Consider the following 25,840-nt stretch of genomic DNA (forward strand, 5'->3'; position numbering starts at 1 on the left):
GCTTTTGAATGGTTTTGCTTTCTGCTATTCTGTACATTAACGTGTAACACGGCCATAGTTCTGGAGCAGTATTTAGCGACATGAATTGGAATATTATCATAAAATGTTTTGAAATGAAGACTGGTTTTCATTTTAGAGGTTGGCTTTGGAAACACTAAATATAACTGAAATATATTTAGCTTTGATTTGCCAAATGCTCATGAACAGTTTGCTTGCTAAAGTGAAAAATGTAATATGCTTTTTTGTTTTGTTCTTGTTTTTATAAATGAATGCATTTTAATGCACATGTGAAATGCTTGAATTATTTATGAAGGAATTAAGTTCTTCTTTCTTTACAAATATAAATGTCAGTGCCTTGAGTATTTATATCCAAAATACTTCAGGAAATAATTGAGGAAATGTATCTTTTACGTGGTTTAAAATTACTGGAATGGATTTATGGATATTTCTTTATTTCAGTGTCACAAATATAAACACTGAGTTGTGATGTTACAACATCTCTTGTTATCTGATGATTGATTGATGATAAATGAGTACATAAGAAACAGGAAATGATGTGTATTTTTGATAATGCAGAATCAAAATTTTTATGAACATTGATTATTTTAAAAGCCAATAAAAACTGTGATTTAAAATGTGATTTATTGCGCTTTGTAATTTTTATTTTCTAATAATTCATTGCCTACTCTTGAAAATAAAGTATTTATTTATCTTCTCAGCATAATTACTAGAAACATCACAATCACTTATCATTGCCAAGTGTTCCAGGTCAAACTGAAGCTTTAGGTACAAAAGAACTTTGAAGTCTAATATCATGATAAATGATGCCCTTGTATTCAAAGCATCCATTGACTAAAATGCTTATCAGTGCTACAGTCACCCAGGGAGAAGGATTAGACTGGACTATGAGCAAAATGCTTCCAGAATAAAAGAGTGGAACCTTACCAAATTTGGGTCACTAGCAAAGAAAAAATAAATCAAAGTGGCAGCTGGCTATAGTTTTTAAGGTATAGTATTGAGTAAAAATAGAAATTCTATGAATCATTGAGCGTATACAACACATAAGCCTATATGTGACCCTTTATCATCTTTCTTGATAACATTTGTGAACCAGCGCTTTTGTCATTTGTTTTCCCAATTCATCACATCAAGGCATGTAAAATTCATTCATTTTCTGAACCCGCTTTGTCCTCACTAGGGTCACGGGGGTCGCTTGGAGCCTATCCCAGCTACATAGGGGCGAAGGCGGGGTACACCCTGGACAAGTCGCCAGTTCATCGCAGGGCTGAACATATAGAGACAAACAATCACTCTCACATTCACACCTATGGGTAATTTAGATTAACCAGTTAGTGCATGTCTTTGGATGGTGGGAGGAAGCCGGAGTACCCGGAGAGAACCCACACAGACACGGGGAGAACATGCAAACTCCACACAGAAAGGTCCCACCCCTCGTCGACTGGTGTTGGAATCGAACCCAGGACCTTCTTGCAGTGAGGCACGAGTGCTATCCACTGCACCACCGTGTCGCTGGCATGTAAAATTTAGCAGATATTTTGAAAGCGCATGCAAAGTTTGGACTAGTGATAATATAGATTGTATCCAAATATTCACTTCATTTACTGAAAACATTCATAAGGGCCTTAGAGTTTCCCAGAGAAAGCAGTACTCTTTCATACCTTGTGTATTCCATTGGGTTAACACAGTGGTTTGGACTGATTTAGGCGCTTTACATTATTTGTTCACTAGAGGTCAGCTAAGCTTCACGTAGAGCTGGTATAGATCAGCTCTATCTTCTCTTCACTGTATTGGCTTTATAAAAAGAGAACATATCTAAAATGGATTCATTTTATTTTCTGATTTTCTTTGTTTTCCAGAGGGTTTTAGACTATCTTGGCTGAAATTAATTTCCTCTGCCTAAATTAGATTTGGGGAGATACACCAGTTTTCTTCTGTCAAATACAAAATATAAATGTGTTCTATCACAATGCAAGACAGTACAGGAGGAGGCTGGTAGATCTACACATAGATTGAGATGTAATTTTTTATTGGCTTAAGGGTAAAACCTGAAACACATTTTGATCAGTTTGACAGGTTCTGTCTGCCTGTTTGGTGTTTTCAACTATTGTGTGAGAGTTAGTCATTGTGGGTTTCCTGATCACATGGGCTGCATGGTTGAGGGTAAACCTTATGCTGTAATTTCTCTGCCGATGTGCTGCTTGGACATCCAACGTTTCAAAATAGAGAGCACAAAAAAGATTTACTTTTGCTGTATTGGATTAAATGTTATATTAACTTTATTAAATATGCCAAACACATGAGAGCTTACTACGCTGATCTCTGTTTGTTCATAGGTGTTTTTCCAATATATAGTTACTTAGACTGAGGGTGTGATTAAAAGTTTATTCATCTGATTTCTGATCATTCTAGCCCCATATTAAAAAGGCTTTTTCAGCTCAAAGTGACTTGCATGATTTATCTCAAAGTAGTTACAGATGTAGTCCATTCAGAATTAAAACAAATAAATAACAAAAAATAAATAACTAAAGGAAAGAGAGAACTGAAGCTTACAGTACTTGTTAAAGCCTCATTCTGGCTTAATCTAAACCCTGTATGTGAAACTGTACAAACCCTCCATCTACTAACTTCACCTGAGATATTTCATTATTATTGTATTTTCCATATTCATATTTTGTCATATCAGTTACAATGAATGATTTCCTGTCTTTACAAAATCTCTGGAAGAACTTAAAACAGACATTCAAAAGACAGAACACAAACATACCATCTCCAGGGCATTTTCTCTGCACATACAAAAGCACAAAGTCTTGAAAAGTTGTTTCATTCGTGTAATTCAATGGATTCATATATCTATGAATACCCAAGTGACTGGTCTTTGTAGTACATGCCTACTTCATTTTAATCCCTTCTCTCTCAAAACAACACCAAGAAGACATTAAACCTGCATCTTTGAAAGCCTAATTTTAACTTCTGTCTAGTTCAGGCTAAATCTATAGACACTCCAATATCAATATGTGTAAGTTGTTTTTAGTCAACATGCATTTCAGGCTGGAACGTGTGTGAAATGACAACAGCAGAGTTTTCCTGTGTTCTAGACTTAACCACCTCCTGTTTGTGCTTGAACATAACCACAAAATATCTGTCATATAAAATCTTTCCTGTCATGCAAGTACTTCCATTTTGGTGACTTTTCAGATGATTCAATAGCCCAAATTGTCACATTATGTCAGTAGAAAATGGAAATTGTACAGAGCTGAAAAGATTCTGTCCATTCGGGGGGTAGGACTAGATAAGCAGTGGCTTCTTTCTACTCCCTTTCAGGCACAACAGTTGTTCATTTTCTATTATTCTATTTTTTTTAATTTTATTTTTGTTTTTGTTTTATGTATGTATGTATGTATTTATTTATTTATTTATTTATTTATTCCCTATGTTTTGTATTATGTTTAAGTCTGAAATAAACTAAACTAAAGTAAGCTAAACTAAAAAAACATTTAGCTAGTCAAGATTCTGAATCACTATTTCTGATAATAATTTAAGGTCAATGCCCACGCTTACATTCACTCCTGCAGTGTCTGTACTCTCTGAACTAATAAATGATTTCCACTAAGTCATGATAAAGGTAGCACTGATCATTGTTTCAACTCTATTGGTTATTTTACAAAAGAATATAGTTATATCTAAACTAAATTTTAAAGTTGGTCGGTTCACTGGATTCCTTTAAGCATTTTACTTTTATTTGGATAAGTTATCGGTTGTTTGATCTGAAAGCTGCAGTAGTCTGCTACCTTTGTGTCTGTGGTTTGATGTAGGGTGTGTGTGTGTGTGTGTGTGTGTGTGTGTGTGTGTGTGTGTGTGTAGGTAGGTGTGTGTGTGTGTGTGTGTGTGTAGCTGCATGTGTATGTAAACAACTATATTGATACTATAGGGATGTCAACATGTTTATGCTGCTCTTTATGTTGGCAAAATGCACGTCTCCATCATTAACCTCCTAAGACCCAGCTTGGGTTTTCTGTCCACATTTATGGACAAGAGTTTCACAACTTTATACAAAAAAAAAAAAAAAGAAAAGAAAAGAAAACTGTCCACCACAAAGGACATTCCATAAAAATTTTAAAAACTGCATCTGAAAAAACTGTTAGATCATGATGTTTCCAATATAGGCACTTATTTAATAAAAAACAAAAAAGCTGGTACTTTGCTGATATTTCCTGGGTCTCAGTAGGTTAAATGTGAAGATTACAATTTTTGTTGTTGTGTGTTTGTATTTGTATAGTGGGGCACCGATAAGGGTGGGTAAACATAACAAATTCATGGGGCCCAGAATTTGTGGGGGGCCCATTGAGCAGAGGAGAGGAGGGGGTCCAGTGGATACAGGCTAGAAGTTGTGAAAATGTCCAGTAAGATCCATTGTATAAAAGCGGCACAGAGGTCGGCAATCAAACGTTGAAAGCATGTTAATCTTCAGTATCATTGTCATGCAAGAGCAAGTGACGTCCGCGCACCCCCCCTCGTTCCAACAGATCAACAAGTTAGTTTTATGAAAGGGCCCACAATTGGTAGTGATGCCCCTGTTTGTACAATAAATATTCTCAAATACCAAATACTAAGAAGTCATGCACCAACACCTTCAACAGTGTATTTATCTGCTACTTCAGTCCTCTTGCAAAAGGAACTTTTTTTCACACTGGTGTTTCCTGTAAGTCCGATCATAAAGGCTACATGGTGTGTTTGAGGTAAACAACTCACGCCTCATGAGCACCAAACAAAGGAAATGGCGTGAGGGTTGTAGGCGTCATATCTTGTAGCACTTGAAACTGAAATTGTTTGTCTCTCCTGTCTCTTTATACGCCGGTAATGCTGATGATTTCAGAAGCTAAATGCTGCAGCAGTAACTCAGAAAAGACAGGATTTTAAAAATGAGTTTATCTTCAATGCTCAAACAAAAACTGCTTTTAACTCTTTAACACCTGACACACCCTGCACATATGCAGTTTGGATGGCTGTAACTCTTTCAGTGTTTGTACAATTGGAAAAATTCCAACAGTTTCTGAAACCTGAGATGTTGCACTTTATAGGCTATATTGGGTCATTACGGTAATTCCACTCATGCCTGTACTAGAAGATGGAGAAGAAGCCATTTTAGCAGTATTATAACATGCAGTAAATTGTAAATGACTGCTAGATTTAGAAAGATCTGGAAAAAAAGTGCAGTGGAAAAAATGGGCAAATGGACTCACTCACAGCATATTTTCTAACATTTTTATAGTAAAAATAAGAAAAATAAAGGCAGATTGTTCTAAGATTAGTTCATTCATTCATTCATTCATTCATTCATTCATTATCTGAACCTGCTTTATCCTCACTAGGGTCACAGGGGTCGCTTGGAGCCTATCCCACCTACTAACTTTTACAGGCAAAGGCGGGGTACACCCTGGACATTTCGCCAGTTCATCGCAGGGCTGAATATTAGTTTAGTTTATTAGTTTATTGTATTGTGGACAATCCAAATTAATGAACTGTATCAATAACAGTAAAAAGGGGCAGCTTTAGCCAACATGGCTAGCATCCTGCTGCAGTCCCCGGCCTGATGACAATAGGCACCCTAAAAAAAACCAATATATTACAGCACATTAATTAAAACAGAGAGTTAAGACAGCTAAGAGACCAGATAAATCAATAAAAATATAAAAGAGAACAGTGAAGTATCAGCACAATCATACAGAGACAGTACATGTAATCCAAACATATTGTGGCATGTTTGCCAAAGTGCATTATGGGTAGTGGGTATTTTGTTGTAAATGTGTTATTTTTATGTGCAAGAATTCAGCGGGGTTGTTATGTTAGTACTAGTTTTGACTTCGTATGTGTATGGCAATGTTTACTGGCCTTTTTGTGTATTTATTTATTTATTTTTATTTTTGTAATTTCTAAAGTGGCACCCTGAGTGAGAGCCATAGGCAAGACAATGGCTATCCTGTTGCGCTCGTTCTCATGTGTTATTTCCTGCTTATCAACTCAAAAATGTAACACGTGCTCGTGCATGACACAGAGCTAACTTCTTTCCCAGTGCCCATTTACACTACATTATAAAAGCAGCATGCATAATATCATACTTACTGCTACAGCACAACAGACAGCATCCATGATCACTAGTTCATGGATTTAAAGGGTTAACTTAATCAAAATAAGACCTTAATCTGTACTTTTTATGTGTTAATGCAATTAAATTCAGTACTTTAGGCACAGGTTTTGGTAAAAAGCGTTGAAATCAGTGACCCAAGTTTTCTTCCTGATTAATTTGAAGTGGAGCATAATACACATTTCATCTCAAGAAGTGACATTAGTTGTTAAGCATCACAATGAAACACTGATAGAATACTTTGACCATTAAAATTGATTATATTTCTTCCTTCTTTTGAAGCGGATGCAAAAATAGAAATGTCAAATTTGCAGTGTATGATGAAGACGAATATTGCATTTGTTGAAATCTAAGTTAAATTAAGAAAATCAGAAATTACTAGTAACAATAGTAATAGATCTGTTCAGCTGTACTGGTGAGAGTTAACATGCACAACGCTGGAGGCTATGCAGCAGTACTACAAATACCACTCACACCTGTATGTGACACATCTAAATGTCACAGTTACATGTCACTGAATGTAATTGTAAACGTCTTGTTTGTCCTCCACTGTCAGGTCCTTTCTCATCATTTTTTTGATGTTCAGTTGCAACAAATAGTAATATTATACAGTACTATAACTACAGTCTTAGAAGTGTATAAATGAGAATACGCACAAGTAAAGAGAAATATGATACATGATCGATTTTCTAAAATACGAATGAGTGTGTGAATGAACGGTGTATGTTTTCTGACAGAGGTGATCCATAACCAGTACACACCACAGGCTTTTCACCACAACTACAGTAAAAGCCTCTGTCAGGGAAATTATTATTTTTATTCAATGAAAAGAGGTCCTGCTCAGTGAGTGGGGTGAGCTGTAAATCAAAAGTCACACTTTTTAACGGAGAAATAATTTTACCAAATAATCCTTGATTTGTTAAACCAGGGGTGTCAAACTCACGTTAGTTCAGGGGCCACATAAAGCCCAATATGACCTGCAGTGAGCCGGATTATTAAAATATTAACATAATAATACATAAGTAATATCGATTCCAAAATTTGTATGTCTAATTTCTTTGTTTTAGAGTGAAAAAAGTAAGATTATATTATCAAAATTCAAATCTTTTTTAAAAAATATGGAAAAACATGAACCATGACCAAAATGAAATTTATTAATAAAAAAAATTTATGCCATTATTTGCCCTCAGCTTCTCAGTTTTACATGTTCATTACAACATACAAATCACAGTGGATCTACAAATGCACAAAACATTTAATAACAGACAGAATATTGGTAAAATTACTCTTAATTCTCTTAAGACATTTCAGGTTGTTCATGTTTGTTCAGGTTTTTCAAATTTTTTGTAAAAGGCTAGTCTGTAAATGTTAACATTTCTGTGTAATTTTACTTTTTTTTACACTAAAACAAAGAGAAAAATGTGTGGTTTTCGTTATTTATACTTTATTATGATAGTATTTTACTGGTCTAACCAACTTTAGATGGAATTGAACTAAATTTATTTTGACATCCTTGATTGTTAATATCTTCAATGTGATTTTTGTATTTCACATATTCATCCCGTGGGCCGGGTTGGACCCTTTGGCGGGCCGGTTTTGGCCCTCAGGCCGCATGTTTGACACCCCTGTGTTAAACGATGAAAGACCATAAAGATAGAGTCTGTTTGTCTACTTCACCATTGTTAATGAAACTTGGCGGTGGGCTTGTGGCAAATTTCCAAGATGCATAGAGGAGAAAAATATGCAGCAGGTCAAGGACTCCAGCACTTGTAGGATAGAACAACTTTAACTCTAAAATTAGACCAACATGTTTTGACAAGCCTTTAGAGTTAAAGTTGTTCTCTACCACAAGTGCTGCTGGAGTCCTTCACCTGCTACAAGGTTGTGGCATAGACAAGGACAAACACCTTACATTTTGGAGCAGTTCTATTAAATAGGGAAGAGGATGGAAATTCACTAATAGAATTAAAGTCTTGCAAACAGTAGTCTTACACAAAGTAACCAGAGGTATCAGCTATCAAAAATGAGGAAATCAAATGTCAAAACCTTTGCTTTAATAAATCCTTAGAAGAAGAAGACTGGACAATGGTCTTCTAGTTGATTTTTAATTAATTGTGGAAAAACAGAGATACATAGAAATGAAGATAATAACGTTTTTTGTTTTCAACTTTAGCTGGAAAATAAAGGGTCACAATTGCACCACAAGAAAACCTATTGCCTATATTTGAAAAAAGTAAAATGACAAAGAACTGAGAACTTGTGTGTTATGACCTAGTGTGAACCCCCCCCACCCCCACAATAACAGGGTTTCATGATGCACAGAACAAGTGAAGACACTTCCATCAGTTTAAGGTAATATACTGGCTACTACAATGGAACATTTTTTCATCTGGGTGTATCTGAGTGTGGTAAATGATGGTGTGGGTATACTGAGGTGTTAAAAGTTACACCAGAGCCCGCAGCTTTAAAAGGCATCCTGTGTCTGGTTGGAGAGAGTGTTTCTAGACCTCTGAAAGACTTATAAATAGAACACCTTAACCCATTTCAACTGCAGAATATTAAATTGTGTTAAATGTCAAAAGTGGCTCTTGGCTCTTTCATCAACTTTGTCAACATTTAGGTATTTCTTGAGATACAGTCGTGGAAAAATTTATAAGACCACCCTTGTTTTCTTCAATTTCTTGTTAATTTTAATGGCTGGTACAACTAAAGGTACATTTGTTTGGACAAATATAATGATAACAACAAAAATAGCTCATAAGAGCTTAATTTCAGAGCTGATATCTAGCCATTTTCCATATTTCTTGATAATAACCAAAATTACTTAGGTTCTTACATCAATGTCTATGGCACTGCCAAAAACAGTGCTTTTAGGCATTCTGTGTTTTCTTTTGTCTGTTTTAGTCACATGATACACCCAGGAGTTAGTACATGATTGCATAACCGTTGTTTTTAATCACTTTTAATGGTCTAATAATTTTTTTCCGCGACTTTATATTACTAAAATCCTTGACTGGTAAACATGTATATATGCTGACGACTGACAAAGCTAGAGTTACAGTGATCAGTTCTGAACTCTAGCCTTAAACAGTTAGAGACAGGGGTATACAAAGGAGCAGGAACACACTAAATGCAGCAAAATGCTAGTTTATTAAAGCTGCTTTAAGATTTCATCTGTATGAATGCATGCACCAGTTCTGGTGATAAGTCATCCTTAACCCATAAAGACCCTGTGCTGCTTTTGTGGCAGTTCCCAAATGATTTTTTTATATCTATATTTAACTTTTCCTAAGTAATTTATCACCATTAATTATAATATTATCTCTTTATTTTGCATTTTTTCAATGTAAATCAGGTATTTTCCCATATTTATTTTACTAACCATGTAGATATTCATAAAAGCTCAGATTAAAATTGAGGGTTATTATAACAGAAACATTGAAAACTGAAGAAAAAGTGACTTTTTAAGCAAATCTATCATTAACTGAACATAAAACAAGTTTGTCCATCCACTGTGGATGGAAATAAAGCTTGTGATATTGCATATGTTTGGCAAAATAATGCAAATACGTGACATAATGAAAAGTAAAGGTGGTCCAAAAATTACTAGTGTGTGACTTTTCTCTTGGCCTGGCAGTGTATATCTCTCTTGACATCTTCTATTAAAGTATAGCAGTTTTTACAGAACCTACATTAGATCGTATGAATCTGACAAATTCCTTTTTATTACTGAGCCAGGGGAGATTCTTCTTACTAAATTAACAATAGTTTGTGTATCCTTAAGGGTGTTATCATTCACATATGATCTCAACTTCAAAGATGAACTTTACTTCATCCTTTTAGCATCAGTATGCTGAACTGACTGTATTGTTGCATAAAGAGATGGTTGCCAGTGGGCATCTCTGTCCAACAGAATAGCTATAGCTTTATATATCTTATGAAGCTCAAGATAAATGATTAAATGACAAATGATCATCAAATGCATACCAGAATAAAACACATTCATTACTTAGCATCTATATAGTTAAAATGAGCTGTAAAGTAATGGGTGTCTAAAATTGAGTGACAAACAGGGACTAAAACTTCAAACCTGACAGACTTGTAAGCAAGAGTACATCTTTATTTAGAGAATACACAAAACAAAAAGTGAGCTCCAAGATACATGACATAAGATGCATTCAGAAAACACTGAAATCAATTCAACAGGAACGCACTACTATATTACAATGTATGAGTAGGCATACATTTCACACTATAATGTGATGATGAAATTCATTATTCATTCATCACATAATATAACCACTGTCAGCACTACAAACATTACCAACAGGTTAGTGACTGAAAAGGCACAAGCAGAAGCATAATGCTTATATTAATGCCTGTCCTACATAACAAACGAAGCTATCCAGCGTTCAATACAGGAAAAAGAAAAAACAAAAATGTGTACAATCAAACAAACAAACAAGCAAAAACATAAAAAAAGTGAAACTAAACCAGAAAAACAGAAAACATAACCAACCAAATTACTGATAATTTAATGTAGAGTAGAAAAGAAATTGTTTACTTATTACTTATTAAATCTTAACAATTGTATCCTTCAAAAATTGCCCTGCATACCATTTAAAAAAAACAAAAAAAAACAAAAATGAACTACACATTCTTAAATCCATGCTGGCCTCATTCCATAGTTTAACTCCAACAACACATAGGCATCTTCTTTTAGTCTCTTTTCTAGCTTTTTGTACAACAAATTTGCAAACATCCCAAAAATCATATTCAGACTCACGTGTTGAGAAGAACCTTTGTACACAAACAGGGAGTAACTTTGTTTTTGCTTTATAAATTATTTGCCTTATTTTACAGTAAACCAAATCATTAAATTTCATAATATGGGATTTCATAAACATTTGATTAGTATGTTCATAGTAACTGGCCTTATTAATAATATGTATAGCTCGTTTTTGTAGGAGGACTATACTATTTACTGTTGTTTTATAAGTTGAGCCCCACACTCCAACACAAACATACAAGGAAGTAGAAGTGAACAGGAAATTATATGCAGTGCCTTATGGCTGAGTATTTCTGGACTTATACAAGATTGCCACTGACTTTGCGATCTTTCCTTTTATATATCTAATATGTTGTTTCCATGTTAATTTATGATCAATAACAACCCTTACAAATTTTATATCAAACACTCTTTCAGTTTCAGCATCACATATTTTTAATGTAACACCCCCATCAATTTCTTTTCAATTTCTAAAAACCATAAATTTTGTTTTTTTTAATGTTAAGTGACAATCTATTGACATCAAACCAAGTTTTAAGAATTTCTAAATCCCTTTCAACTGAGGACAAAAGTTTCTTTAAATTTTTCCCAGAATTGTACATATTTATATCGTCTGTGAAAATAACAAATTTTAATAATTCAGTAACATTACAAATATCATAAATATAGAGCAGAGAAAGTTTTGGATCAATCACAGGTCCTTGGGGTATGCCACACAGGTGACCTTCCTGAATTGTGACATAGTATTGTTAATTTGTACACATTGCTGTCTATTTTCTAAGTAACTTTTCAGCCAAGAATAAGCCACACCTCTTATCCCATACTTCCCCAGTTTTCTCATTAATATGCTATGATCTATAGTATCAAATGCCTTCTGTAAATCAATATAAATACCTAGTGAATGTCTATAATTATTACAGAGAAAACTTGCCTCTGTAAAGAAAAAAACCCTTTCCTTCCTTTCAGTGCTCTGCTGCGGTGTAATTTCAGTGAGACAGGTTTGCCTGCTGTGGTTTTCGGTCCTGATGCCAAAAGACGACTTGTGTTAAACACAGATCTTCTTCCTGAATAAACATTTCCCATTGCAACATTGTTTAGTCATATTTTGTGATAAATAAAACAAAATTATAAATCGCCATGTAACTTTCTGATAGTGTTACCTGTTTCACTCCTGTTTGACTTCTGGTTTCACATCTTTTCTGGTGACATTTGGGTACATCTGCATAAATAAGTACAGCGTTAGAAAAAGGGTAACACACAATGGTGAAATAAAGCCAGTACTAAAATCAATTGATACCCGTTTCATTTAATGACTACATGAACATTTCAATATGATTTGCTTGAGGGAAGAAACAGTTTGTTAAAACGCAAGGAACATTTACATGCAGAAATATGAAACTGAGATTACATTACTTGTTTTTTGAAAGAGATGATAAACCACAATGAAGGACATGTTAATAAGAACAGCAGTAACAGCTGACGCTACTATCGTCATCCAAGATGAAACATCAGCAGTGTTTTTATTACCTGCAAAGAAAAGAAAAGAATCATTTCATTATTTTTCACTTTGATACATATTCATGTTCAGGGGAAAATGTTGCAAAGTGCATATTTCATTATTCTGTATATGTAACTAAGAATTTTGTCATTTCACAAAGAACAAAGTGTCATGTTATTTCTGCCTCAGTGATTATCACATTAGCCTAAACCTTTGAAAACTAGAATATGAACCTGGTAGCTGAGGAACTATAAATTCTTCCCAAATACTCTTACTTCCTAATTTCACATGTTACATAAAAAAAAAAACAAAAAAAACATCATACTTGACCATTACTACCCCAGCTACATTAATTACTGCAGATGCCCAGTGTTAGTGGTAGAAGCTCACAGTTTTATTGAAATATCTTTCTCATCTTTCTCTACCTGATCATTCGATCATTAGGAAATATGTATTTCTTTTAGTTTCACAGATTCCCTAATTTCTGAACTTCACATCTTTTTTTTTTTTTTTTTTTTTTTTTTTACATATGAGTCTAAATAAATATTTTTTTATCAAAATGTAAAGCAAAATGCATTTGGTAAACACTACCCTAGTTATATGATTTCATAAAGCACAAAAAAATTAAAGGTAAAATACTTACCGAGTAGTATCTTTGTGATTTTTCCATGAGAATGAACATATTGTGAAACAATGCTTTTTCCATCATACTCAACATTCATATATTCAGTTCCACAGTAGTAGAGGGCTTCATCAGAATCAGTGATGTTCAGGATGAGCAGATCATAGGAACTAGAGGATTGGTTCATCAATAAATGAAAACGAGGCAAAGGATTCAGTGAATAATTTCCTTCGACTTTTTGCTCTTTTTTGTAGTATCTTAAATCCAGTGTCGGCTGATTTTCATGAGAACAGTTCCTGAACCACACTATGTACACTCCTGCTGAATATTTGCAGTCACAGTAGAGAGTGATGTTGTCACCTCGTCGGACCGTCACCTCCAACACTGATCCAGAGATCCACTGATGACTGGAGGAAATAATTCCTGGAAGACAAGCACAGTTTCAATAGTGAATCTACACTGAGACTAAACACACTGAAAATACAGCATGGCTTCTACATGTCTAATAATCTATATATTTATAGGCTAGCTCTTAATATTGAATTTCAAAACTGCAAATTAACCTTTAAAACTCATCCAAATTACCTAAGAGAACAAGGAATAAAAGTTGCCCATCCATGTGTGATGATGACCTGCAGATGAAAGACAGCAGGGGTCTCACTACTGCATGAGTTGGTGTAGGGTTTTCCATTTAAGGAAACATGAGTTGTGATTGGATGGTTGATTTGCACATTTTTCTATGTGGTTGTTTGTCACTTTGAGAGAGCTTAATTGCTAATCTTCCCCTTATAAGTCACTTTGGAAAAAAAGCATCTGCCAAATGCATAAATGTAAATGTAAACTTTGTGGCTTTGTATTTAAGGTATGCAAAGCCAAAAAATATGCATGTTTATCATCATGTTTTTCATCAAATGAAATAAATGAAAATATGAGGAGCAGAATTATTCTCGGAGTCTCTAACAGAAGATATAGGCATTTACTTCACTGTCTTGTGAAATTATTGATGAAATACAGGCCAGTGTTGGCACATGTTATATTTAGAACATTAGTGGGTCATCCAGAATAGCTCTGTGATATTACACCTCTTTCCCCATTTAATGTGATTTGTCTCTATTTAAGACATTTGCAGAGATGACCAAAGAAAACACATTTTTTACTCAAGCAGATCTTGAGATGTACTGATACAACTTCTTTGATAGCATAAAAACACACAAGTAGCCCTGAAATGTACTCAAAAGCAAAAGTAAAACCTATTACTATATTTTTACTGGCTGCTTTTGTGCTGAGCCTGATGTCATCGATGTTGGTATTAAGGGCAGGTTAAGAATATGGAGGCTTTTGGACACAACTTTACATCCCCACTCTCTCTCTGAAGCCACATAATATCTAGGTTTATATCATACGTTTTCAGTGTGGGTGAACATTGGTTGATAGACAGGCCTGTAGCTCACATGGGATCCACATAAACAGAACACAGTAAGACCATGATCCAATATGACCATGAGTACAATAGCAACATCTGGAGCAGTTTTCTATCATACATGATTTACCAAACATATGATTACAACTATATGAACACACACAGGTCTGATTCAGATTCTTCTGCCAATCACACACATGCAATGATGATTCGTTCTGTCCTGCACAGGCATGTATACGTGTTTCATAGCGTGTAGAATTTACACATCCTGATATAGAGATGCTGTGATAAAACAACATAATATTTCTGAAAAACAATCATAAAATGTTCTTACCTTACTTACTTAAATGTACCTATAATATCCAGGACTAATATGACAAAATGAGTGAAACATATGAAAGAAAGTAGAGCCTGACCGATATGGGATGTTTGGGGCCGATACCGATATTGGGGGCTAAAAAAGCCGATATCCAATATATCGCCTGATATATTGGATAGCAGCTGATATCCGATATTGGCCAATATATTGCAATATATATGCAATATACTGGCCAATATGTAAAATAAGAACATTGATCGACACAGGATGTAATAATCTTGTATTAGATAACTGTGGACAGGTGGATTAACAGTTGCATAAATCTTTGTTTATCTCACAAAGATAATTTGCACAACTTTCAAATGCTGTATAGTAGTCTGATATTAGACTAGTCTGTGACCTGTGGGAAACCACGGGTTGTACATGTGGTAGTTTTAATGCTGGGGAGAGCAGACTTTTGAAACAGATGTGAGTCTATATTTTTTAAGTAGTCACATAAAAATGGTTTGGTAAATCATTCTTTAAAATGTAAGGGACACCAACCTTTAATGAATCCAAGTACAAAGCAAGCTATGGAATGACAAAAATAATTAGAGCAAAAAATATTACTAACCACAAAATGATGTTTTCACTCACAAATTTTTATGTGTCTGCCTCATGGCACTACAACTTCCCACATGAACTAAGAACTAAACTGAGCATGTGCAGAGTGAATTAGGTGAGTCCTAAATTGCTCCTGATTGGAGCAATTGCAAGACTTACAACTGACCCATGTTGCAACTGTCCCCGGTCTCCCCTACACTAGTAATACCCAGGCGTGCCTGCAGAATGAAACTGTCAGATAGACAGGAAGCACACATACATGGGTGTGTGTGTGTGCCTGTGTGGGGTCCATTATTCTGTGATTGTGTGAGTGTGTGTTGGGGGGGGGGGGGATTATAGAATGATTGTCTGACAGGAAGTGAAAGTGAAACTGACAGGCTTTACTGTCCCTCTAACCCTCAGCACATCTCACACACACACACACACACACACACACACACACACACACATACACACACACACAGGAGCAGCGAATGACAAAATCTCCACTGCAAAAAAGTTAATAAATCGGTTACATATTGGCCGATGTTGATTAATCGGTGATACGCTATAATCAGTAACCAGCCAGATTAATTGGCTGGCCAATTAATCGGTGGGCTCTAAAAGAAAGGCTGAGCAGGATGTAAACACAGTATGAGAAGACAGGGACTCAGGGACTTTGAGTGTGTAACTTTAAAATACACTTTCTATTTAGGTGCTTCTATGAAACTGGTCCCTAAAAACAGGACATGGGGGTAAACATTCAAACCAGATGCAGAATGATGTTATGAAGCAAGTCTGGAAGCACTTTGGGTCTATTTTAAAAAATAAATAGGCCTATTTACTGAGATAAAAGAGAAACTATTTTTCAGATAAACCTAAATTTTTATACTTTTTTTTATATAATTCTTTATACAAAAATCCAAGTGTAACAGTAAAAAGGACATGAAAATTTATGTGTTACTGGTTTTTGAATATATTTTTATTCTTTCACAGGCACATTTTGGGAATTGAGCTAATTATGCAAGGCAGAGTGTTTCACAAACATGACTGCTGTTGCAAAATCACTCACAATTTATTTGTGTTTAAATGGGCAGGTTCTGTATGTAACACAACTGGACACGATGGGTTACATGCAAAACTTGGAATGAGACTCCAGAGTCATGAAAAACCTGCATATCTGGGTTAGAAAAACTACAATGATCTTCACATTTTACACAGTGTCTTTATTTATAGCGGTATATAAGACCATTTCAAGCCATGTGTTCCAGATCAAATGCACTGACACCTAGGCAGCCTTTCCTATCCCAATTTTGGTCCTATTTCTGGCCCCAATATTTTATTAAAAATTCATTAATTTTGGGATGGCTCAAAGCAACGGTATAATTTTTTTTGCATTCATCTGAGGTCATCATTAGGTACATCCTGGGGGGAAATATGCCTAAATTTCTGTTTTATCATTAGGTCTAAAAGCTGTCAAAGCGCCAGGTACCAAAATAAACCCAGTTCCATAGAAACCAACTGATAGCATGAACTGTGTACAGATAACATGCCACTTTTAATTGACGTGTTATCTATATGCATTATAACCTTTCCTCGTGTATGTCAAATACCATGTGATTAGCGGTTAGGTTTAGGGGTTATAGATATGTAGACCTGACATCTTGGCGTACACTGTCACATGATCAAATGGCGTTGAATAACACGCAAAAGGATGAAAATGCCTGTGTATAGCATATGCCAAATGCCATAAGAACTGATGTGACATACAACGCAATTTCTGTAGAAACACCCATTTATCAACACTTTTCTACCAGACAAAAGCACTGAACACCACCCCTAATGGTTTGTTATTCAACCCTTCTGAGATAACTGAGTGGTTTAATGAATGCATTTCGAGACAAACCTTGGCCTCTTCAGTCTCCTTATCCTGACTCATCTAGTTGAAATAGTTTGGTGCTAATAGATCATCTGTGGTTCTTCTGAACTGGTCCTACCGGGCCTCTGCGGTACCCTTCGGCTCAGGTGGAGCTGGAGGGGGGTCATGTGGACAGGTGTTCGGCAGATGTTCTGGTCCTCCTAGTTCTAGATCTGGTTCCCAGCTCAACTAGTTAGTAGTGTTTACTGGGTTACCATCCTCCTTTTTCCTGCTCTCTGTTACCAAGATGAAGTTTAAAGAAAAGAGTACTGACATTGTCATTTTTAGTGTTTCACTGTGCTACTCCACTGCTCCACCGTTTTTTCCAGTGTATATTTTGTTTGTTGGTGGCTAATTAACGTTAACGTCCTTTCGACATCTGTGTGGTCAAAATCCAACCAAATCTCCCTCTCTGGTCTTGTTACGTCCTGAAAGTTTATACGTTATGTGTTTACGTAAAGACATAATGCATGTGTTGTGCACGGACGCACACAATGACAGGACATAAGGAATAATAGTATATTCCTTTTAATAATAATTTCCTCACATCACATTCACATAACAAATAAAAAAAGTAATAAATATTAAAAAGATTTTTAAAAAAATACTCGTCAGTTTTTTTGTTTGTTTGTTTTTGCCACCTGCGTTGACCCCTAACCCTAATCTTTGACCCCCCACCCTATTTGCTACCCCCTTAACCCCAAACAATAAACCTGTAAAAAGTAGAGAGTACAGCTAATTTAGAAAACTGTTGAGACTAAAGGTCATTTAAAAAATTAATTTATTAATCAATTTTTAAAAAGCTGCTATGAATAAGGTAATATCAGACAACAAAACCAATGCACCTGTCATCACTCTTTTCACTCCCTCATTGTTTTGTTGCAGTACACTGGAGGAAAAAGCATTTCCTCAGTAAAACAAAAGATCTGTTTCTTTTATTTTTCACTAAGCAGGTCAAAGTAATAACTTTTACTTTTGATGCAGAGCTTACTTTGGCCTTTCCAGCTTGAGGTCAAACCTCATATAGACGTGGTAATAAGGGTTTTTTATTATTCATTCAGTCCACTAGAGCACTAGAGGTCAGCAGAGAAAAAAACTGGTCCATGTATGTTCTTTAGTCCTGGACTGTGAAATAAGATGAGACAACAAACTGTGGTCACAAGCTGCTTTTAAGACACAAGACTGTGACAAGATCAACACACTTTTATTATCTTACTTTCCAATTACATGCAGTAAATTGCATATTTTGTTGTTATGTTTAGTGTTATGATGCTAATAGGTGTAAAATGTATTTGCTGAGGAACTGATGTCTATCTTTTTCTGTAAATACAAAATATGAAACCAACATCTCAAAGTAAAAGTATGATTTAAATAATGCACAATTGTCACTTGTGAAAGAAAAAAACATATATGCTTTGGCACATTCACCACATTTATTCTCATTTGTCATTGAACCAAAATATACCTGGAATTGTATCAAACCTGTCATTCTGGTGTACATTTACTTTTACAGCTCATCAGGTTTGAATCTGTTGTTAATATTCATGTAATGTGAAGAAATAAAACACAAATATTTATTCTGTGAAGAATGAATTAATTCACACTTATTGTGATTTTAAAAACAATCAGTGGAAGTCAAATTAACAGACAGTTGTTTGTACAGGCAAGAAAACTGAACCCCAACAGCCCAGACACAAACTATCAAACACCAGTTGTGACACTAATAGCGAGTGTCACATGCAACATAATGAAATATATATAACATTTGTAATTCAAAGGAGAGACAACAGGAAATGACTCTCATGTAAAAAAAAAAAAAAAAAAAAAAAAAAATGAAATAAAATCAAACTGAAGTTAAATCACACAGGCTTTACTATGCATATTTAAATACATATATACTCTGCAATTCAACATTTATCCTCCTTTTACCCTTTGTTCATTTTATTTCGAATCTGTCTATGATTCTCCCTCATACTCTCTAAACGTTAATGGCAGCGTAGGTGCTGAAGTCTGAAGTGTGTGTTTTCTTCTTCCTCTTTGGTCTTTGTGACGTCTGTCGGATTTCTAGTGCAGCATAACACACATCTTCATCCTATGATAGAACAACTTATCAATATCATTTTGTTTCATTGTTAAATATTTTCATGTCATAAAATAAACTTCAGTATGAGATCATCCTTAAATAACGTTTACTTATAGAGACTACAGGTTTGTAGAAATCGGTGAAAGCTGCTAGTACCTGATTCTTTCTTGTTTGACTTCTGGTGTCAGGTCCTTTTGCTTCAATTTGAGGATCCTTTCCTGTAAAAATAATACATGAACATTATGAGGCAACTCTGAGATGGATGCGGTATATTTTGTGAAAATGTATTTTTACAGACCAGTTTTTCCTTCCAGATAATTCAGCTAAATGTTAAACAATGAGAGTGATGATGAAGAACTGAAAAAGGAGTGTGGTTGAAAATCACATTGAATTTCTTACCTTTTTTCTGGCAGAGATGATAAACCAGGAGAGAGGAGAGCAGAGACGAGAGAAGAGCAAAAGCTGGACACAAAGAAAACAGCAGCGTCCAGCACAGAGTCGGGTCATGGGCCTTGTCAGATTCTGGATTAAACAAAAGACATTTTCATCTGGAACTTTTTGACTTCCAAACTTCACATCTTTTTTATTACACATGCGTCTAAATAAATATTTTTATCAAAATGTAAAGCAAAATGCATTTGGTAAACACTACCACAGTTATATGATTTCATAAAGCACAAAAAAATTAAAGGTACAATACTTACGGGTTGGGTCATGAGCTTCGCCAGATTCTGGATTAAACAAAATACATATTACTCTGGAACTTTTTGACTTTATTCAGGAATATTTTGAATAACATAAGGAGCAATGGGGGGTAATAAAAAAGAATAACTAAAAAAAAAAAAAAAAAAAAAAAAGGCATAATGTTCTCCTAGCATTTTTTTGGTCTTTGTACATGTCCGGTGCTAGTGTTAGAAGCTTTTTGGATTTTATCACAGCACATGACACTTGTAATGAAATATTTTCCTCATCTTTCTCTACCTGATCATTAGGAAATGTACATTTCTTTTAGTTTCACAGATTCCCTCATATCCTAATTTCATATATTTTTAATACATAAGTGCCTAAATAAATATTTTTTATCAAAATGTAAAGCAAAATACATTTGGTAAACACTACCACAGTTACATGATTTCATAAAGCACAAAAAAATTAAAGGTAAAAGACTTACCGAGTAGTATCTTTGTGATATTTCCATAAGAATAAACATATTTTTGAACAATGTTTCTTGTATCCACAACAGTCGTAGATTCAGTTCCACAGTAGTAGAGGCCTTCATCAGAATCAGTGATGTTCAGGATGAGCAGATCATAGGAACTAGAGGATTGGTTCCTCAATAAATGAAAACGAGGCAAAGGATTCAGTAAAGAATTTTCGACTTTTTGCTCTTTTTTGTAGTATCTTAAATCCAGTGTCGGCTGATTTTCATGAGAACAGTTCCTGAACCACACTATGTACTCTCCTGTTGAATATTTGCAGTCACAGTAGAGAGTGATGTTGTCACCTCGTCGGACTGTCTCCTCCAACACTGGTCCAGAGATCCACTGATGACTGGAGGAAATAATTCCTGGAAGACAAGCACATTTACAAAAACAGAATTAAATTTGGATGGCAGATTTACACTGACAATAAACCCTTCAAAATCAAACCGAATGGTTGCATATTCATGTTTTCAAAGTCACCAAAAACTACCTGAGAGAACAACAACAAATAACAGCTGCCCATCCATGTGTGACAATGAGCTAGAGATGAAAGACAGCAGAGGTCTTACTACTGCATGTTATAAGACGTGCACTTTTCCATTAAAGGAAATGCAAGTGGTGATTGGTCGGCTGAACGTTAAAATTTCCACTGTGCTTGTTTTTGGTCAAGTACCACACTAATTTTAGATGAAACTACTTGTGGCTGGTCATTTCCCATATATCATCATATTATCAAATGAAATGAGCCAAACAGAGAGGTGGGCAGTCTTTGACAGGAGCCTTACATTATGAGATGGGCATTTTGATGTTCTGGTCTGCAGACATGGGGAATATTCTGCTGGTAAGAAGAAAACTTTAATTTAAAGGTTTGAGATAAAACAATGTTCATTCAGGGATGAACAGATTTTTTGAGACTTTGACAGAGGATGACGTAGACATTTAGTTCTTTGTAATGTTATGAAATCACTGAAATGAAATGATCGTGGATTGTGCGCACATGTTGTCACTAGACTACTACAAAACTAATACGTTTTTGTTTGAATTTTTAGCTTCATTTTGCTGTAAGTTGTACATTACACCAGTCATCAGTAAAATATACATATTTATTTTATCTTTGTTATATCATTCAGGACATCACTTACATTTAACCAAAAGTTTCTGGACTTTTCAGGTTGGGGGTCAAACTTGTATACTGTGGTGGTACTTTGGGTTGATTATTTATTGTGTCCTCCAGAGGTCAGTAGAGATTCATTTGAGTTTCAGGCTCATCATGAGATTTGAGCAGCATTTTCACATCCTTTTCTGTGTGAAGTTTCTTAACCTTTTGTACCAGTCACTGTGCATCCCATGATATAAGCATGTAAGGAGTCATTGTGTTACCTTACTAACTATGCACTTATAGTCCGCTGCGAGTGTTCATATTTTTAAAAGTAAACTTAAAACTTATCTTTTTAGGCTAGCTTTTAATTAAACTCTTACTGTAAATTTTACTTTGTTGCTTGTATTTTTATTTGCAACCGCAGGACTGTGGGGGGTTTTGTTGTGAAGCACTTTGTGCTACATGCAACATGTATGAAAAGTGCTATAGAAATAAAGTTTGATTGATTGATTGATTCATAATCAGTCCAGCTCTTACCTCTCTGTGCCAATAAAGCTAAATTCCAGTTTAGGTTATTACTTAAAAATGATGCGTAACATTAGGGGTCAGGGCAGCATGTTGAAAACCACAGTCTTTGTTAATCAGTATGTCGACCATGGGATACTGTTGCACAGCTTCAGTTTGATCACTGATGATTTCCTCATTCGTCTTATATCAAAGTGTATTGGTGATGGTAGTGGCTGATGGCTAACTTGTGATAAAAAACAGGAAATTGCCAAAAAAACAAACAAAAAAAAAACAGCAACTATCTTGATACAGACATGCAGTTTTTTTTTTTTTTTTAATATAGTTATTGCATTTTTCATTTGTTATGTGGATGTGACATGAGGAAATGAAACACAAGCATTTATGTTTCAAAGAATGATTTGATTAATTTACAATGAGATTCATGACACAGTCTTCAGGGCAATCTGAAACCAAAACTCAAAAACAACAAAAGTAGAAACTGCAGAAAACTGTTTGTGAGGGAAAGAAAACCAAATCCTAACAGCAAAGACACAAACCATCAAACTTGGTCACAATACTAGCATAGAGTGTTTTACAACATTATGATATTTACGTGAAAATGAATGAGTAAAGATTTTCAAGTTTCTTCAAAAGATAAGAAAATTCATTCAGACAGATGTTTAACCGCACTTACTTTAATATGTACTGTATACATACAACATAAACTTTACAATCCAGCTTTTATCTTCCTTTTTCTTTTCTGTTTTTTTCTTCACTGTATTTCAAATCTTTCTTCGCTTCTCCTTCAAACTCTTGAAGTATTAATGGCAGCGTAGGTGCTGAAGTTTGAAGTGTGTGTTTTCTTCTTCCTCTTTGGTCTTTGTGACGCCTGTCGGATTTCTAGTACAGCATAATGCACATCTTCATCCTATGATAGAACAACTTATCAATATCATTTTGTTTCATTGTTAAATATTTTCATATCATAAAATTAACTTCGGTATGAGATCATCCTTAAATAATGTTTACTTACAGAGACTAGAGCTTTGTAGAGATCAGTTAAATGCTGCTAGTACCTGATTCTTTCTTGTTTGACCTCTGGTGTCAGGTCCTTTTGCTTCAATTTGAGGATCCTTTCCTGTAAAAATAATACATGAACATTATGAGGCAACTCTTAGATGGATGCGGTATATTTATATTTACATTTATGCATTTAGCAGACACTTTTTTCCAAAGTGATTTACAGGGAAAAACCAAAATAAAAGAATAAAATACAAGAATAAAGACATAAAGCAGCTGTACAATTAAAAACAGTGCCATACAGAAGAATAAAAAAGCAAAATGATAGACTAAAATACAAGAATAGATTAATAACTTTTTTTTTTTATTTTTACAGACCAGTTTTTCCTTCCAGATAATTCAAATGAATATTAAACAATCGGAGTGATAATGATGAACTGAAAAGGGAATGTGATTGAAAATCACATTGAATTTCTTACCTTTTTTCCGGCAGAGATGATAAACCAGGAGAGAGGAGAGCAGAGACGAGAGAAGAGCAAAAGCTGGACACAAAGAAAACAGCAGCGTCCAGCACAGAGCACCGTCCTGTGCAGGTGGGTCAAGAGTCTGACTGGATTCTTAATTCAACAGAAGATGGTATTATTAAATGGACTCAGGTCATATATGACTTTTGATGTGACCAGTAGATTATTCAATGCACAAACACAATTAAAATCAGAAAACTTACTGAATAGTAGACTCGTGATACTTCCATAAGTGTAAACATATTGTTGACCAATATGTTTCAGTCCTTCCTCAACTGTTAATTTTTCAGTTCCACAGTAGTAGAAACCTTCATCAGTATCAGTGAAGTTCAGGATCAGAAGGTCATAGGAACTAGAGGACCAGTTCGGCAATAAACGAAAACGAGGCAAAGAATTCAGTAAATACTTTGACTCAAAAAAGAAAATGTAATTTAATAATGACCTAATTATATCTCTTGGCGTTTGTCTTAGAACCAGTGTCGGCTGATTTTCATGAGAACAGTTCCTGAACCACACTATGTACTCTCCTGTTGAATATTTGCAGTCACAGTAGAGAGTGATGTTGGCACCTTGTCGGACTGTCACCTCCAACACAGATCCAGAGATCCACTGATGACTGGAGGAAATAATTCCTGGAAGACAAAAACATTTACAAAAACAGGGTGAAATTTGGTCTATGGATTCACACTGGAAAAAAAAGGACCCTGGAAGTACAACATGTTTTTTTCTACCCTTCATAACGGAACACGACGGCAAATTCATCTTTTAATATTAACTTAAAACACCTAACCTTACCTAAGAGAACAACAAAAACGAGCTGCTCATCCATGAGTGACAATGATCAGAAAATGAAAAACTGATCAGTAGATCTCATTTCTGCATCTTATATGTGCCATAGACCAGGAAATGCACATGGTGATTGGCTATAACATTTTCCTTTGTGGTTTATTTTCTTTCAGTACTTAGTGACTTAGCCAAAAGAAATGCAATTGTTGCTCATTGTCATTGACTATCATCAGGTCATCAAATCGCTCCACTGGACCTGTAGAAAGAACTTTGCCTTATGTTACAGGAGGACAATTTTATACTTTGTTCTGCAGACATGAGGGTATTGTGATAAGAAGAAAAGAGCAGAATCTTTGAGTGAACCTTAGATTAGGAAGATTTAGATATTATTATTACGTAGCCTATTCACAGACTCACAATTATTACTTATCAGCCCGTCATCATTACTGCCATTACAGACCTGGTCCACTAAGGAAAACCTGATGTATTATCTGCAAATGTCTGCATATGATTGGAAAAATCTTTTAGAATAAAACTTTTCTGTCAGAACCTGAGCTGTAAATTATTATTATTAACTTTATTCAGTGATTTGACCCTCTCACCCTACATAAGAATATACCTTTGTCTGTACATTTTATATTACAGATATTTCATCCATGTATTTTTTTATAAATGTGATTGACAAAATGTGTTTGGACTTCATGTGGTGTTCTGTTAGTTTATTATCTATCTGTCCTCTAGTGGTCAGTAGAGTTACAGCCTGGGCTCTGCAAAGTTTTGCTGGCAACAAGTGCCTTTAAATACACAAGATATTGTATTACTGGTGTTTTTATATTGTTTACAAATGAATAAACTATTATTAACCCCTAACTTCGACTCTCTCAAATTTACATTAAACCATTTCAATTACAGAATCAGCTGAGACAGCCTATGTATTATCCCAATGACGGTTAGGTCATATTCAATACGTACCTGGTCAGGACAATGAAAAAAAAAAAATTGCATCAATAAAACCATCCCCATCTCCTGAGATGCAAAAATCTGTTTTTTTTTTTTTTTTTTAACTTGTCTTGTCCAGCATCCTAACAGCAGAATGGTTGTCTGGTTGCCTTTTGGTGCTGAACAAATTTGTTTTGCCAAGGGTAACTTGATAAAGTACAAGGTGACACAAAAAAACGGGAACTTTTTAACAATCCAATAAAACCAAGAGTGATGGAAGAAAAATATTTTATTCATAGTAATTGAAACCTTAAACCATGCCTTTTAAGAAACAATGATGGAATTTTCATTTTTTAAAAATTACTTCCT

The 25,840-nt window shown here is 34.9% G+C and overlaps 3 protein-coding genes and 1 long non-coding RNA gene across 7 annotated transcripts; 1 reads left to right on the forward strand and 3 right to left on the reverse strand.

Moving 5' to 3' along the window:
* Positions 1–10,827: 10,827 nt before the first annotated feature.
* On the reverse strand, positions 10,828–13,698 carry LOC115429004 (uncharacterized). Its single transcript, XM_030148267.1, has 5 exons — positions 13,658–13,698; positions 13,094–13,495; positions 12,366–12,479; positions 12,113–12,171; positions 10,828–12,016 (listed from the first exon to the last, which is right to left on the reverse strand). The coding sequence occupies exons 1-5, from the start codon at positions 13,689–13,691 to the stop codon at positions 11,939–11,941; spliced, it is 687 nt and encodes a 228-aa protein (XP_030004127.1). The 5' UTR covers positions 13,692–13,698; the 3' UTR covers positions 10,828–11,938.
* Positions 13,699–18,558: 4,860 nt separating this feature from the next.
* On the reverse strand, positions 18,559–21,194 carry LOC115428942 (uncharacterized). The gene is made up of 6 exons (XM_030148210.1): positions 21,087–21,194; positions 20,566–20,961; positions 20,099–20,125; positions 19,794–19,916; positions 19,551–19,612; positions 18,559–19,403 (listed from the first exon to the last, which is right to left on the reverse strand). Exons 1-6 carry the CDS (start codon positions 21,121–21,123, stop codon positions 19,290–19,292), a joined length of 759 nt encoding a protein of 252 aa, XP_030004070.1. The 5' UTR covers positions 21,124–21,194; the 3' UTR covers positions 18,559–19,289.
* A 128-nt stretch (positions 21,195–21,322) lies between these two features.
* Positions 21,323–25,309, forward strand: LOC115429164 (uncharacterized). The gene is made up of 3 exons (XR_003936732.1): positions 21,323–21,437; positions 23,716–23,815; positions 24,291–25,309. It is a non-coding gene; the product is annotated as an uncharacterized LOC115429164 (long non-coding RNA).
* LOC115428914 (uncharacterized) lies at positions 22,557–24,594 on the reverse strand. 4 transcript variants are annotated; one of them, XR_003936706.1, is made up of 6 exons: positions 24,542–24,594; positions 24,316–24,378; positions 23,950–24,098; positions 23,702–23,839; positions 23,279–23,340; positions 22,557–23,130 (listed from the first exon to the last, which is right to left on the reverse strand). XR_003936706.1 is itself a non-coding variant. In XM_030148174.1 (6 exons), the coding sequence occupies exons 1-6, from the start codon at positions 24,573–24,575 to the stop codon at positions 23,008–23,010; spliced, it is 696 nt and encodes a 231-aa protein (XP_030004034.1). In that variant the 5' UTR covers positions 24,576–24,586; the 3' UTR covers positions 22,557–23,007. The 4 variants fall into 4 exon arrangements, 3 of the variants coding, with proteins under 3 accessions (XP_030004034.1, XP_030004026.1, XP_030004044.1); XM_030148174.1 differs by having other exon boundaries at positions 24,189–24,378; positions 24,542–24,586; XM_030148166.1 differs by having other exon boundaries at positions 23,950–24,378; positions 24,542–24,586.
* Positions 25,310–25,840: the final 531 nt, after the last annotated feature.

This window comes from Sphaeramia orbicularis, chromosome 1 (genome assembly GCF_902148855.1).
Source record: "Sphaeramia orbicularis chromosome 1, fSphaOr1.1, whole genome shotgun sequence".
NCBI lineage: Eukaryota > Metazoa > Chordata > Actinopteri > Kurtiformes > Apogonidae > Sphaeramia > Sphaeramia orbicularis.